The sequence below is a fragment of the Balearica regulorum genome, chromosome 1, assembly GCF_011004875.1.
Source record: "Balearica regulorum gibbericeps isolate bBalReg1 chromosome 1, bBalReg1.pri, whole genome shotgun sequence".
NCBI lineage: Eukaryota > Metazoa > Chordata > Aves > Gruiformes > Gruidae > Balearica > Balearica regulorum.
In genome coordinates, this window is record NC_046184.1 from 173,070,794 (window position 1) to 173,087,240 (window position 16,447).

At 43.0% G+C, this 16,447-nt stretch overlaps 1 protein-coding gene across 2 annotated transcripts in view; it reads left to right on the forward strand.

Annotated features, from left to right (window-relative positions):
* The first annotated feature begins 8,747 nt into the window (after positions 1-8,747).
* TBC1D4 (TBC1 domain family member 4) overlaps positions 8,748-16,447 on the forward strand; it is a 116,402-nt gene continuing 108,702 nt past the window's right edge. Inside the window, exons 1-2 of one of the 2 annotated variants that reach the window (XM_075741678.1) lie at positions 8,748-9,274; positions 9,312-9,477. In XM_075741678.1, coding sequence (XP_075597793.1) covers positions 9,439-9,477 — 39 coding nt within the window. In that variant the 5' untranslated portion in view covers positions 8,748-9,274; positions 9,312-9,438. Of the gene's footprint in view, positions 9,478-16,447 lie in introns of both variants that reach the window. The other variant, XM_075741677.1, reaches the window with a different exon arrangement.

Consider the following 16,447-nt stretch of genomic DNA (forward strand, 5'->3'; position numbering starts at 1 on the left):
TGAAGATGGTTTGTATTTTGTTTTAAGTCTACCACATGAAAGTCTCTCATAAGTACTTTAATGGGTAAAGTTCAGGACTAGACTATGACTAAACTTCTTTCCTTATTAAATTAGGATGGGGTTCAGACTTTCTCTGTGGTGGGGTACCAAGCAGCTGAGGGATAACTGCAGTCTGCAAGGAATCTTTGTATTAATTACTTACAGCTAGACAAAATGTTGTATTGCACCAGGAGAAGACAGAGGACAATAGAGATGAGTGAAATTTTGCAACAAATTGCACTCAAGTGGTTTTCTTTCCTTAACTGTATCTAGGAGACAAGTAAACAATTTTTCTTGTCAACATTTGCCTGGACAGAGCAAGGGGAAGGAATGGGAGGGGGGGAAAGGGTCTTACAAGGTAAGCAATCCCAAGGGAGGGAATAATGAAGGAGTCTCCTGGCAATGACTGTCTGTGAGCTTCATCACATTACTTTTTTTTTTTTGTATTACTTTCAAACACACCAGCCCACTAGCAAAAAGCTATTTTGTAGAAAAATGGAGAAAGGCCCACAGAAGCAGTGCACAAATGGCTCTAGTCATGTCTGTGCAGTCGTGTTACCTATCTAGCTTCTGCGCAGTCTGGCCTAGTCGTGGCCAATGTAAAAGCATGTCTCTGCTCCTGCTTCCACAAAATTGTACTGTGTTTCTTTAACCATGTTTTAAAGGTATATAACCTTGTTGCTCACTGTGAGCCCATTGCCCTTTAATTTTTACCTTCCCATTTTCAAGCCTTTGCTCTCTCTTTGAACACCTGAAGATACATTAGCTTGGACTAATTAAAAAACAAAGGTAGGTAGATGATAAATTTGGGGGAGAGGAAGAATGTTGTTTCTTCTTCCTGCTTACCTTCTTACCTATCGTATTTGAATGTTTTATTACCCTCTTAATTGTGGGTATAATGAGAGGGTAATTTCCAGTCCTTTGCAGAGGCATGCAGGGCTCTTCTGTTTAGCCCTCAGCACAAAAGTGCCTGAGTCATTTAATCTACCTGCAGCAAAAAAAACCTGCTCCATTTCTGAAGAATCTTTGCAACAAGAGGAGGAACTTAAAATTCAGCAGCCTCTATTTTCTCCAGTACCCTGCGGTTGATGATCAGAGTGCTTGTTTCCCAGACAGATGTTTAGTAAAATGTAATATGACTGTTGTTTGGACTGGTAGCTTACTGGGCATTCACTCGATGAGGAAGTTGGATCTGTGCAGATCAGTACGTGACATGAGTGCCTTGACCTGGGTTGAGTTTGCATGGTATGCTGCTGCAGTCCTCCCTTCCTGAGGCTCGGTCACATCACAGCAAGTGGATGTGCTTGTCACTGTGCAATTTTGGCCAAATGTTTCCTTTACTTTTACTTCTACGTGTTGTCTATACGTACTCATCTAGTTCCACTTCCAGTCCTGGATGCTTTGAAAGACTTCCTGACTCGTTTTCGAGGCTTTACTGAGGGAAGGTGGAGAAATGACCCACCATTTGCACAGAGTTACTGGGATATGTCTGTTAATTATTTATGACTTTGTGTCATTGAGAAAGTAAGGAAGCTGAGATTGATCTTCTCTGTGAAGGCTAATGTTAGCGTTTCTGGGTTTCCCCCTCCCTATACTGCATTCTTCTCCTCTGGCTAATTACAGTCTAGCTTGAGAACCATTTCTGTTCAAAATATGTAGGTGCCATAGTTTCCACACACACTGTTAGTATTTACATTACAAATACTGTGATATTTATAAATTCAAAATTTCAGCATTTGTTTTGTACTCCACATATCGGGCTTTGGAACAGTAAGCTTTAATATGCATATTAAAAAAGGAAAATTCTATTATTTCATACAATAAATTTCTGTGCTGTATAGTATTTTAAGAGGAATTTGTCATAGCATTGGTCACCAGGTGGCACTGCTACATATTGTCTTGGTACATGGTAATCCTCTGAGAGCATGTCTGATGATGGAATAAGGACTTCTGGGTTTCTCCCCTGTGCAGTTTAAATCTGGAACTGCACACCGTCATGTCGCCATAACTTCCATCCTACTTATTACATTGTAGGAAAATACTCTAACTTCTCTGGTAATTATTGAAAAGATGAGTGTAAAGATTTCCAGTGACATAACATTCAGCATTGTAATGATAACAGAATATATATACCCTGCATTGTGTATTTGCAGTAACTTAAACCAGTAACTATACTAACACTTTTGCATTATGACTTGCTCTTTAAATAGTATCATGTTACATTTCTACTGATGCCTATTCTCATTTTACATTTTTTTCCCTGTTTATACATCTCTCAAATAGATTTTTTTTTTTTTCTAGATCTTGTTCATAGAATAAGCATTTCCATTTCTCTACCCAAGGTTTTCATGCAGCTTAACCACTGTAAAATCCTTCTTCCATATTTTGTTACACAGCCTAGTTTTCAGTGTCTGTGCCACACTTAGGAATACACCTCTCCGCCACTGAAAGTGGCCCTGTTGCTTAACTCCCCTGAGAACTACATCTGAATCTGAAAAATAATGTTCCGATGTTCTTGGTGCTACTGAAGCTCCAAAGAATTCTTCTGTTCCCCATTAATGGGGTGAGAATGTCGTCACTACTGTGTCTTAGGCAGGTTACAGGTGTTTTTCAAAGAAATATCATCTGAGAGCTTTGCCAAATTAAAGCAAGACGGGCTTCCTTCCCAGTGCTGCTTCTGAACCAGCAAGTACTAGATGCTGCAAGCATGCATGAAGCTTGGGAGGGGTGTTAAAGTGTACATTTAACGTGAGTAGAGGAACATCAGTGTGTGTCTTGCGTGAATCACGGGTGTGCTGTGAAGCGCTGCTTCTCGCAGTTGGGAACGTGGGCAGATGAGAGGTGCTCAGCAGTTGAGAGAGTCAAGACAACAGATGTCGATTTACCTAGGAGAGAGTCAAGGACGATGAGAAAGAGGATTAAGAGGTTCCCATCTGTTTGTTGGTTCCTTTTTTTTTTTTTTTTTTTGGCAGCTATGCTGGCACCGTTCTTGGTATTCTGTTGGGACTACTAGTGCCCTCTTGTTCAAGGTAAGATGTACCTTCCCTTACCAGGCATACAGTACTGACTTGTGAAGTTGCAATAACATTTTTAATAATGATACACTGTTGAAGTCTTAATAGTATTTACATTTTCTTCTTGAAGAGACAGAATTTGTGACATTTGAAGTACTTTTGCCTTCAAAATGCATCTCTATTCCATGTTGTTTCTGCACTCTACTATAGATCTGCTAACCTTTCTAGCCTGTGGGTTATCCTTTGTAATAATTTATTTGTGGAATAATATAAAGATGTTCCTTTTAGCTTTGGCAATGGCAAGAAATCCTGTCTTAGTTTCCATTTCTGGAGAGCTGGAGGGGACCAGGATCCCTTCCAAATCACAAAATGAGGTAGTGGGCACTGTCAGGTAGAGAAGTAGACTCCAGCAGCTGCAGTGCTCTCTCCTTCCTAATTTTTTATTCTTCTTTGTACATTACTGCAGTGGTCGGGGAATAGTAGGGAAGTAAATGTCTCCTTTATATAAAAGCAGAAATAATTAGGAATGTGGAAGTTCTTGTTGCAGAAGTTGCTCTATCTCCTGTAATAACCAGCTTTGCAACCAGCCTGAGCTGCTAACGGCCACCAAATTTTGTTTTACCTCAACAACAGGGATTTTAGTAAGCTGATCTGATACCCTTTTTTTTGGGGGGGGGGGAAACCTTAAAAAAAAAAAATTAAAAATGCAGATATCACCTGGAAAGATGCTATGATCACATCTAAGTACACAGGACTTGAGATTAAAATTTAGTTTTAAACAAAAAGCATTGTTGTTCACTGGATTCAAAGTCTGCTGTGCCAGAAAGTTTCATGGGATGACTGTTACATGAAAAAGTGATAAAAGCAAGAATTTGCTCCACAGTCAAATGCTTCTTTGAATAGAAATATAATAATTCAATGCATTGTCTCTCTTAATCAGTGCTCCATTAAACTGAATAACGATACACTGAACACAGACATAAAATGTGGTGGGTCACCTTAAGTTCTGGAGATGTTTATGAAATTTCTAGCTAGGGATTATTCTCTTACGAACTTTGCTCATTTCAGTTCCTCTAAATCTGTTTTGGAGTGGTTCTTATTGGCAGAACAAATTATAATCTGTCATTACTATCAAAAAAGATTAGTGTCATTTGAGAAGGAGGGAAAAAAACCACCCAACCCCCTATCAGATCAATTTTTCATCATTTTTATTGTGTACAAATTGCAGTGAGTATCTCCTGCTACTGACATGTCTCTACAAGACTGATATGTCTTATTCAAACCTTTGGCGTTACATTTTAAGTTATAGTAACCTCTACCTCCTGCAAAATACACAATTTTTATTATTTCTAGCGATGTTTTTACACACTTAATAGAGGAGGTGCCAGAGTTTCCCTAGCAGCTAAAGTTTAAAGTCTTGGTAATACGCCCAGTCTACTGAACTTTTTAATACTTCAATTATATTTCCAAAAGTTAATTCATTAGAGTCTTCAAATAAGACTGGGTAGTTTAAATCAATAAAATATTTTCTAAAGTACAAATGTCTATATCTCAGATCTTACTAAAAGGTGATCTGAGAGTAAAATAAAATTTGACTAGTTAAAAATAATGCAAATACAGTAGTGGACCTTGAAATCCCAGAGAGTTAAGTGACAGTGTTCTTAGAAGAGCAACAGGATGAGAAGCAAGTCCAGCTACAGGGCATATTACTGAAATAAAATACTCTAGTCCAAGGTGGTTTAAGTTATGCATAAATTATGGAATTGTAAAGTCAAGTCTACAGCTCCTCTAATAACTTAGTATTTTTTTCTGCAATTAAAATTGTAGCTAGAAGGCTTAAGGGGATGGATAATTACTAGCAATTAACAGTCTGATCATGTGAGACGCTGAGGTTTTTCTGCTCCTGAAGAAATTACTGAGAACTGTGGTTGCTTACCATTTTGCAGGTTTAAATTCTTTAACACTGAAGATGAACTGATGATCCAGATGTGATACATGAAATGGCTGCTGTGGTGTCATACGCAGAAACAGTATACATTATCTAGGTATTGTCTTAATGAACAAAACATGCTTCCTTTAATAAACAGAAGGAGAATATATTTACCCATTTTATTTGGAAAAATAATCTTTACATGTAGTGCTCCACTGACAGGCATATTGAATCCAAAATGTTCAGAGGCAGTTATTTACATTTAGTTTACTGTATCCATGGTCCCTTCAATAGCATACCTTATTTTGAAAGATTTTTGTATCTAATGTCTGTTTAGTCAACAGAAATCAATGGCAGGTTACCAACAATTCAAGAAAGTCGACTGGGTATGTGGTCAGTTTATATTTGACCAACTGAACATGTATTTGCAGCACATGATATGGCAATTGAGCATAGTACTTTATGTACTTTAGATCTTCCGATCTAATTTTTACTTTGAATTTTACAATTTGTTTCAAGAAAATTGGCAAATAATAATAATTAAAAAATTGTGGCCTCTCATCAGAGGCTTTGTCTGTCATGTCTCTGCATAGGTGCTGCATTTACACTTCTTTCCCTTTGGGTGACCTGGAGAAAGCTGCTCTTTCATCAAGAACAGACATGTATTTTCAAAGCTCTGTGGGTAAAGGCTATGGAAAGTTGCTTTCTTCTCTATCCCAAAGTTTCTGATGCCCATTAACTGAGCTATAAGGATTATATAGTTTAGGCTAATTCCTAACTATATTGTGCAAAGAATTACAGGATGATGCTTTTGTTGCCATTATAGTTTATTTATATTTTTGTTGCCATTATAGTTTTTGATTATAGTTTTAAATGCTAGGGGAGAAATTACATGAGAAGCATGTCCAAAGTCATTGGCAAAAGAATACTGTGCTCAATATGAGAGAAATTAGGAAGTTTTAACTAAAAGGTGCATGAAATCTTACAGTCAAAAAGAAATGAGAAAAGGGGATCAACATCAAGAAGAAAAGTTGTGTAACTAAGGGACTGAGTTTCTAATGAAACACTATTAATGAGATGGGGGGATATAAAGTGGTAGGCAGATTAAAGGATAAGAAAGAAATTATGAAGTAAATGGATAAAGGTAATGGACAGCTAAGAGGGATTACTATGAAGAATCGATTCAGAGACATAAAAAGCTGAAGCGAGAAGAAAGCATGAAAACTTTGGATTAACATCTGAGAATTTGATTTCGAAGGTAGTTAAAATATTAGTGGTAGAGTCTATATAGATTAGTTTTGTCTTAAAAGGGATTGGTATAAAAAATTCAATAATAAAAATTAGGTCAAAATAACCAGTTCTTGTATCATATTAATCAAATCACCCAACTGGAGGAGAAACCAAACAGCTTTATGTAACTGGCGCAATGGTGACAATTTAAGAATTTCAGATTAATTTTCCACATTTCATTCCTCACAGTTCTACCTGATGATTTGTACAAACTGAAGTATGTTTGTACTGAACTGTCCTTAGCAGCTGAAACCCCAGCTCTGTAGCGTCTTCAAGTGAAGGCTTCTTGTTCCTTTTGAACAATGTGAGAGCATCAATGGATCTGTGATTGCTTAAAAGAATTTCAGCCTCTTTTTGCTGGTTTTTTTAATGTATTCACATGATTGTCTTCACATTTCCTGATTATTATTAATAATTTGTATCACCCAGCACCTAAAAGCCTAGGTCATTGTCTCAAACCTGGTTTTGGTAGGTTGTATGGAAATATAATACAAAGGGATCTAATCGCCTTGGAGACGGTGTTTGTAAGCAGCTTGTAAGCAAGTTTGTAAGCATTCAGTATGTTGTAGCCTCCCCCTTAGGTTGCTTCATTAGAGCCATTTCATGATTATCCCATCTAAAATCATTGCAACAGAATGCATGAGGGGGTTTTGCCACTCTTTTAGTGCAAACCAAGCGTTCAGTTCACTACACCTGGTAATTTACATCAGTCTTTGCGCTCAAGTGACTGAATTGCCACTTCACGCTCCGGATGAATCATCTAACCAACCGTTCCCCAAAGGACTGAGTAGTCTTACTGCCCTCTTCACCCCCCCAGCAGCTATTCCCGCTTCCTTTGTGCCAACAGCGGCGTCTGTATGAGCGCTGTCACTTAAATTAGAGGTGGCTGACAGAACTGAACTGGCAGAAAACGAGCAGTTCATCGCAGCATCAAACCAGTGCCAGTGCTGCTGCCAGGAAGTGAATGGGTCTTCTCCCAGGTGCGCCGTTAGAGGATCCCAGCCGCTCCCAAACTGTCATCCCGCAATGCTGGAGCATAAAATCTCAAGTGGCATAAAATCTCAAGTAATGTTCTCAGTTTAATGCTAACGAGATTTTTTTTTTTTGGATGGGGGGGTTTGTGATCCAAAAAATTTGGCCATTATTATTCTAATGCAGTTCAGATGTTAACGTGCGTGAAAATAGCTTGGGAAAGCAATTCCATTCTGGCTTTGACTTGTACCATTACAGCAAATATTAAAGCTGGTGTCCAGCCTACATAAGAAATTTTGTATTAGCTGCCTTGTTCTAAGGAAAGCTCATTTTAGGATGCTGTGGGAGGAGGTATATTTGAGGTCTTTCCAAGTCAGAATGTTACAACTGAAAATTACAACCGATAAACCAAAATGCATAAACCAGATGATTAAATGACAAAAAGAAGAGCAAAATACTTTGCTCAGGAAATGAGCGAAGTAGCTTGTAAGGCTATTAAAATATTGCTAATGTGACAGTTTTTGTGTCGGTTCAGACTGTTGTGACCTGCTGTGCTGCATGACCCCTCTCTGCCCAAGTAATCTACCCCCAAGCCTCAAATTACACAGAGTAAGTAGCTCTTCAGCTCAAGCTACAGAATTATTTTTCCTAGACAGGGTTAAAACGGTTTTCATAATAGCATGTTACTGGAATTATCGCCGCTGTTGCTACAGATGTAAACACAAGGACAGTGACTACAATTGACAATTACAAAATGGATACGGATGCTGTATGACTGGAAAAGCTTTGTCCAGCTACTTTCTCAGGTAGAGGAGACTAGTTACTAACATTTACAGTAGGTGGCAGATATTTCGTTGACAAAAGATATGTTATCGCGATAGCGAGGGGAAAAAAAAAACCAACCCACAACTAAAAGCTCAAGCAGGAAAAAGAAACCTAGAAAACATATTTGAGAATCAGCCTTAATTAAAGTCTGACTTGACAGTGACTCGGCAGGGAGACACTGCTGTAATACAGCCGTGGAAGTACCTCCGCACGCTTGCGACAAGGCTGATTTTCCCTGCGTGGGGGAGAAGCCGGAGGGGAAGCAGCGGTGGGAGCAGAGCCGCTGCGGCGCCTGGCCGGGGGTGCCCCGGGCCCCCGCTGGCTCTGGGGAGGCTTCTCCCCCTGCCGCCCCCCCCCGGCTCGCCAAAAGCAAAACCAACTCGGAAGAAAGCTTCGGAGCTTCTGCTAAACGGGGCGGGGGACGGCCCCGGCGGCCTGCCCGGCTCCTTCCCTCCGCCGCTCGGCCACCTTCCTCCCGTTGCGCTCCTCCTCCTCCCGCGCCCGGTCACGTTGCGGGGCCGCAGGGAGAGGCCGGTACCCCCCGGGAGCGGCGGGGGCGGGCAGCACCTGGCGAGGCGGGACGCGGTGCGGAGGCCACGTTGTATTATTGTTTGGAGGCCGGGCCGCGCAGCCCGCTCGGGGCGTAGCTTCTCCGCTCCTCCCCGGGGCGTTGAGGAGGAGGAGGAGGAGGAGGGTGACTCGGCCGTCCTTCGCGTCCCCGCGGGCTGACCCCGCGCGGGTAGAGAGGGAGGCGCCGCGGCTCCGCAGACGCGCCCGGGGGGATGTGCGCTTAGCGGCGGCCCCGGCCAAGCGCAGGCCCCGCCGGCTGCACCTGGCGCCGGGGGGAAGCGGCCGCGGAGCGCCGCGCTCTCCGCCCGGGCACTCGCCATGGAGAAGCGAGGGGAGGGCGAGCCGTTCTCCCATCCCTTGGAGCCGGAGCCCGAGCCCGAGCCGCAGCCGGCGCCGCCAGGAGAGAAGCGCTTCAGGCTGTGGTATGTGGGCTCGTCGTGCCTGGACAGGCGGACCACGCTGCCCATGCTGCCATGGCTGATGGCTGAGATCCGCCGCCGCGGGCAGCGGCAGGAGCCCGGCGGCGCCCTGGGCAGCGGGGTGCCGGCCCGCGAGGTGCTGCTGCTGCTGGGCTCGCCCACGCTGCGCTGCGTGCCCGCCGGACCCGCCAGCCCCGGACGTCCCGCCGGACCCGGTACCGCGCCCGCCGCCGGCCCCGGCCGCCCCGCCAGCCCCGCGCCCGCCGTCTTCATCTTCGAGCACAAGGCGCAGCACATCGCCCGCTTCATCCACAACAGCCACGACCTCACCTACTTCGCCTACCTGATCAAGGCGCAGCCCGACAACCCCGACTCCCCCATGGCCTGCCACGTCTTCCGGGCCACCGACCCCAACCAGGCGAGTGGCGGCGGGGGCAGAGGGAGGGGGCGCTGCCCGGGACCCCCCCGCTTTGCTTCTCTTCCCCCCCTCGCCTGACGGGACCCCAGGCGCTGCTCTCCGCAACCGCGGAGGGGATCGATGTGCTCGGACGGGGCGGGGCAGCGCTTGCAGGGCGCTGCGAGACCTTAATCCCTCCACATACCCACCCGCGGAGAGGGGGAAGCCTGCCCGGGGCCGGCCGTGCCCGCTGGGCCCTCACCCGGCAGCAGCCATCCCGGGGCTGCACCTGCGCTGCACCGCGCCGAGGTGCTGGGGCTGCAGCGCCCTCGGGGGCCGCGGAAGGGGAGGGGCGGGGCGCACAGTCCCGCGTGGCCGTGGGGTGCTGTGCCACCCCTGCACGGCGCACCCGCCTACCGGGCCGGGGGTGCCACCCTCTGCAAAACGCGGGTGTGCTGGGAGATGGAGCCCCTTCCTTTCTCCCCGGTCCCTCTTCTGTGGGGCCGCCTTCTGTCCCGCAGGAGCTCGGTGGCAAGTGCACGATTTGCTCTGTGAGCAAAACGCAGAATTGGCGTTAAACCGTCCTTACGGTGGCGTAAGCGTTGGAATCGAGTAGCCGGGATGGCGCTTTCAGGGTGCGGACCCCCAGTGGTGTGGAAACCATCCTTTACGACCAGTGGGCCCCGTTTTGCTCACGGGTCACGGTAAGGACACCTGGCCGTGCTCAGCCACACTCAGTAGTGCTACAAACAACCCTAGGTTTGGGTGGAGACATTGTTGATAAAGTGCCAAATGGAAAAAAAGACCTAACAGTAAGACTGTATTTTCCTGACTCTTTAACAGGCTTTGGCACCCTCATCAAATGTGCGGCAGACTTCTTTCTCCTCCCTGTTCAGGGTATGTGGGGGATGGCGATTTGATGAGTAGGTTTAATCATTGATTTAGCGTGGTGACAGCAAGAAAAAGGCCTTTCAATAAGAATCCTTTGGTTGAGTAAGTGAAGACACCACTGCACGAGTTTTCACAGACATGTACGGAGGAAAAACACATGCGATTAGAAATGCTGAATTTTACTGAAACCGCTTAGCTGACTTACTAGATCTGCTGAGCAATTGCTTGGGTTTCTTTTGGTTTTGGGTTTTGGTTTTGTTTTGTGGTTGTTTTTTTAAGTGAAGAAGGTAGGAAGTATTAAGAAACAACTGAAAAGTTCTCAGTATATTACTTTTTATTTGAGCCAACATACTCCCAGAGATTATAACATTGGAGGGATTTAGATTGCGTACATAGCTGTGGCTTGAGCCATCATCAAAGATAGGACAGGAGGCATCCCAAATGGAGGTAACTACGCTTAATTTGTTGGCAACTGCTGCCACCGTTGTGCTCTGCCAGGAGAAGGGAATTCAGGGTGAGGAGAGAGCACGCAGAAGGAGCGTGAAATGGAGGGGATCATGTCTGGCAAGGAAGGAGCCAAAATGTCCTTTTAGGAGTCTGCCCACGTGGACTGAAGGGAACCAAGGTTCCTGCTGTTGGCAGAAGATGCTGAATCAGATTGATTTCTGGGGTAGGTCTGCTCTGGTACCGTGACTTGTAGGACAACCTCATGCTGTAAGATAGTAGATCCCTGTTACTCTTGTGAACGTGCAAAATACTACGTACATTTACATTTGGGAGGCTGTTTCTGACTAAACGTTTTATCCCTATGTCTTCCCTTCTTCCGTCTTGGAGGAGAATGTCCTTATGTGCATGGAATTGAATTGATACTATAGGTAAAGCCCTCCTATTGAAAGAAGTTAGTAGTATGAACAAGTTCTCTTTTATAAACTCCTGACTTGTTCTGACAATATAGTCTAAATTTTATCTGGCAAGATTTTTTTTTTTTTGCCTTGTTATCATTAATAAAGAATAAGTCCCTCACATGAGGGTTACTCAGCATGTGATTTCCAAAGAACTACAATAAGGGTAGTAGATGCACAGCCAGCCATGTGATTCACAACTATCTGACTAACAGGCACGTTTTTTTAAGGTATCAAAAGGAAGAGAAGGTGGAATTTTTTTTCCCCTCCTGAGTTTTGTTACTAATCGTTGAGGCTTGGTTGTCTAAGCCTGTGCAGGTCTCTAGCTGTTGATCTGTGCTTAAGCCTAGTCCTGAGCAGATGAAATCAGGCTGCAGGTTGCTAGTTCTGAAAAATCTTCTTTTGAAGCTCTTAATTGTGTATTATAAATAGATGTTGTTCTTGCACGTTTTCAGGATCTTTAAGTACGTGCTTCTGTTTCATATTGGTTATGTGAGCTTTCTGGTGCGTATTAGCTTAGAAAGTATTTTTCACAGCGGTTATTTTAAGACGACCTCATTTTCTATCTTAGTTCATAGTTACTTCTAGCCAATGTAAGGTGGCACCACTACTGACAGAAGCGATGCTGACCTCTTCAAGCTTCCACCCCTCACTCCTTCCTCTTGGCTTTGTCCTCATGGCCGCACAACTGTTTGTGCAGCTGCACGGCGAACGGGACCAGGGAATTAACTGGCGTTAAACTTGCTTTTCCTTCACCTTTGTTGGATTAGTTCTAAACCGCTTCCCTTGTTTGCTTTACTATGCAACCCCAATACTGTTTATGTCAAGACAGGTAGGTTGGAGGCACAAGGTAGCAATGAGTGGCCAATAAAAGAAAGGGTGGGATAGCCTTTTCAGCGGTTATACTGACTTCAGGCTAGCAGGAGATGACCACAAAGCCATGGTGTTTATCCATCTTGGCGTCATTACGTTCAGCAGCACGCTAAGTCACTCTGGAATGGAGGAAGGGTGCGGAAGATGTCGTGTCATCTTTCAGTTAGAAGACAGCTAGCTGTACTTTTTCATGGTGTGTGTAAATGAGGAAAGTGAGAGGATAATGATGCACTCCCAAGAGATCAGTGCTAGTGCAGTGGTTCAAAAAACAATGTAGTTGAGAATGACAATTTTGGCTTCTAGCCCATTGCTTTGTCCACCAGTGGTATTGCACAGTGTCTAGGATGCACGTGCATTCACTGTGACCATAGAAAGGACTGTTATTCGCAGGAAAAAAAGCAATACTTTTTGCCAGTCCCTCCAAATTTCTTTAGCACATGACCAATAAAAAGCCAATGTAATATATGCTCCAGTAATATCAGGTGGGGAGATAACAACTTCTAATGTTATTTGCCATGATGAAGAAAAATGAGAGTGTGAGGTGATATGAAACATCTTTACATTTTATTTGAAGGCCTGCAAATTGTAGGCAGAGCTGAAAAGTAGGAGCTGGTGGGTCGACTCCTGTTCTGGAGTAGTTCTTTGGCACAGTGTCCAACCCAGAGCTCAGCTGTCGGTATGGGGCTGGATGCTCAGATGCTTTTATTAGAGGGGTCTCTTTCTTTTGCCCTTTAATTACAAGAGGAGGGAATACTTGTGGAGCCATCTGACTGCTGAGGATGAGAACAGAAGTTTTTGACTTCTTTTTTTTCCCTCAGAATTATTATGGTGTTTGCCACTCCTCATAACTTTTCAAAGCAGCAGCCAGCTGAAGCGGATGCGGGTAGCTGTCTGTTTTAGTGCTGGCTAGTAGCTTCTGAATAGCAGCCAGAGATTTATTAGTCTTGTATTGCTGTCATTTGAGAATTATCTAGGATGCATGGAGCCTGTCTGTACACACATTAGATGACAGCATTGTCTCATTTTATATTTGGCAGATTTTCTTTACAACCCCAGAAACAGATTATTTTTTATTTTTTTTTAAACCAAAAGTTAGAGTTTATAAATATAGCAGGCATACCCTTTATCCAAGCCACCAAGAAAAGCCCTTTTGATAAGTGTTTTCAAGCTCAACTTCAACACATTTTTACCATGAAATACTGATTTTATTCTATAAACCAGATTTTAATTGTGTGAAACGAATCAATGCTGTTTGACAATTGCCTTGAGTTCCCTGTTCTCTAGGGGAAAGGCTTATGGTCTGATCTCTTTCTGCATTTTTTTTTTAATTACTATGCTGATCTAGAGTGTGCATTTTCTTCTTGAAACATGAATAAGTCTGGGGTTTGGGATTTTTTTTTTTTTTTTCCTGAACAGGCATCCTAAATCTAATGATACTGTAATTGATTCTTATTATTTGAATATAGTTGTCTCCTCCAGTTAAGCAAGAACTTACTTGATGCTTTTTATATTTCTTTTAGAAACCTTATAAGCAATGATCCAAATATATTGTTACGGGGTTTCAGAACTAATCCAAGCTGGCTGTGAAAGAAAAATGTTCTGGTGCACAGACCTCAGTAGGGTTTATCTCTTTTGTATATAATCTGTAGCTGCGGCGTTCTGCTGTAACCATGTGTTAGGGGGAACTAGCCTGTCTCAAGGCGAAGCAAAAATAATGGAGCGTTTTGCTAACGAAGTAAAGCTGCGATAAGAGCTGGAGAGGTTGAGGGCCAGAGATGAGAGCTGGAGGCAGCTTGCTTGTAACCCAGATCCCTGCTCTGTCATCGCTGCACGGGCTAAAAGTCAAAAATGTTTGTCTGTTCCAAGAGTGTGTTAATTGTCAGTTAGATAATGTGTTTCAGTAAAGCAAGGCCGTTAGTTTATTCTGAAAAACAAGGCATCAGTACAAAGTCTTTCATTTTGGCTATTCAAAGGAGGCTTTTGTGCTGTACTAATACAACGTTCTGTAAGGCTGTTTATTGAAGAATGTAAGTTAGAAACGTTTGAGGAGGAAAGTTCATGAACTTTACATTCATATTTCTTTTGTGCTTTGATTTTTTTTTTTTTATGTGGCATAGGAGCATGGTCTCAATGGTAGGAAATTCTTGGCATATTAAGTACGTACGTACAGCATTGTTGCAGTTCATATTCAAACATTGCACAGTTTGAGCCATCTGATAAGCTATGTTTTGCATGGGTATAAGGGACATGATAAAAAAGATGGGCTCTGGGTTTGGAGGATTCTGCAGGAAATGGGAGAGATGCAGAGTTTGGTTGCTAGGTCGACTCGAGGGCACTTTGACTGCAGAGGAAAGAGGTAATGCTGCTTTCCATGAGGAAGCTAGGTTGTCCCGGTTTTATCAAGAAAACAAGTCTTAGAGAGACCAAAAAAAAATCTTCCCTAAGTTTGTGTGGGCCAGAATTTCATTCATGGAGTGAGAAACCGAAAAGCGATGACTCAAAACAAAGTGCGGATGCTAAAGGCTTGCAATGAATGCAGAATTGTTTGGTGAGCGGCCTCATTATCTCCAGCCTACAGCCTCAAATGAAAAAGTCTTGTGCTCCCTTTTTTGGGGGTTTGGTTTTGTTTTGTTTAAACAGTGTCTAACTTAAGATTTGGGAAGTGGAGCTGTAAGTTGAGAGCTCAGGGTTTCATTTTTGTTTTCCTTAATGATAGATTCGGCACTTTTTTCCTGAAAATGAGAGTGCTTCTCGTTCTAGGCTTGTAAAGCTATCTTCTTAAGTTCCAGTTTTGATCATCTTGTCCATGATAATTTTCTGCCACGTTCCAAACAGAAGAAATAATAAAAACATTAAAATTTTAAATTGTTTCTAAATGCTGATATGTAGCCTTTTTATCCCAGATTAATGTTTAGGAGAGAGGAAAGAGGGAATGGTTTTAAATACTATCGTATCTGCTGTGTTTGTAGAAAGAATTAATTAATTTTTCCTTTTGTAGTTCCTGAAAACCAGCCCATTATTTGGGCAGTAGAGGTGACGTTACGGAGGATTGTATTTTCAGAAAGTCAAAATGAAATATAGAATGATAAATACATGAAATGATGTGAGCTCACTGAGAGTGGCTGTAGGTAATACAGTGGCCAGGTAATAAGGCTATTATATTTAAAGAAAGGAGCTTGTATGCAACTGTGCACACCAAATCAAGGCTCCTCTTCTGAACTATCTGTTTCTATGTTTTTCTGTCCTGTTTTTCAACTGTAGAGGCAGTTCCTTTTAAAAATAATTAAATAAAATAAATAGAAAACTGACTAGCCAAAAGGTTTGGCTAGCTTCTGTATGTCTTGGCAACAGGGAGAGTCTGATTTTTAGGGATGGTAAAAAATCTCAGACCAAAATGCTCGAAATTAGTGTTTATAAAAAAGAATGCTAAAAAAAATTTCAATTTAAATGGTCATTGCAGAATAGTAGCATGACTTACTCGTACCCATCTCTACTCTTTGCTAGAGTTTGGTATAACATTTGATGTGCACAGCTCATCTTTCCTTCTGTCTCTTCCATTCGTCTTCCCCATTTGACTGGAACTCCCTGAGCGTCTTGAGTTTCTCTGAAGTATCGTGGTGAAAACTGTGATGAATTTTGGAGGCTGATCAGAGATTGCTATCTAGGCTGTAGGTCGTGCAGAATTTTCAGCAGCATTGGCACGGTCCCCTCATGGCACCAGCTGTCCTCTGTCACCTGGTTCTGTTTCCTTTGTGGTTTCAGATACTATTTCAAGTTCAGAGACAAGAGAAAGAATTTATTTCTGTGTAGCTTTTATCATTTGTCCCATGTGTAAGTTGTGGTATCGTCTACCTTCACGTTCTGCACTGTTCTGAGGCACCTTTAGAGACCACAGGGAGACGACTGGGTTAAAAGAGTAGACCTACTGGAAGTTTTGTATAGGTCATTAAATAATGTGGTGTTTGAGGGCAGCTGGTAAGCAAACGTAAGGCAGCAAAGTGACTCAATTCGTAAACAGGATCTGTGCTTTTCTATTCTGTATAGACTGTAATAGAATATCTATCACCTCATCTTCTGACACAAATAGGTACATCAAGGCCATGTGGAATAACGTGGATTCCAAAATAAATTGGAGCATCGATAATGGAGGATAGTGTGTGATCATGTTGTGAACAACTATAACCGCCCTGAAGAAGTCTTCAAAGCGTAAAAAGACAATACTGAATGTCAGAGGGCAGGGTGAAAGCACCAAGTGTGGAAGTGCTTACCCCAGGGAAGCATGAAGTATATGTCCTCCCATTTATGTGATCTGTTTTGGGTACCAG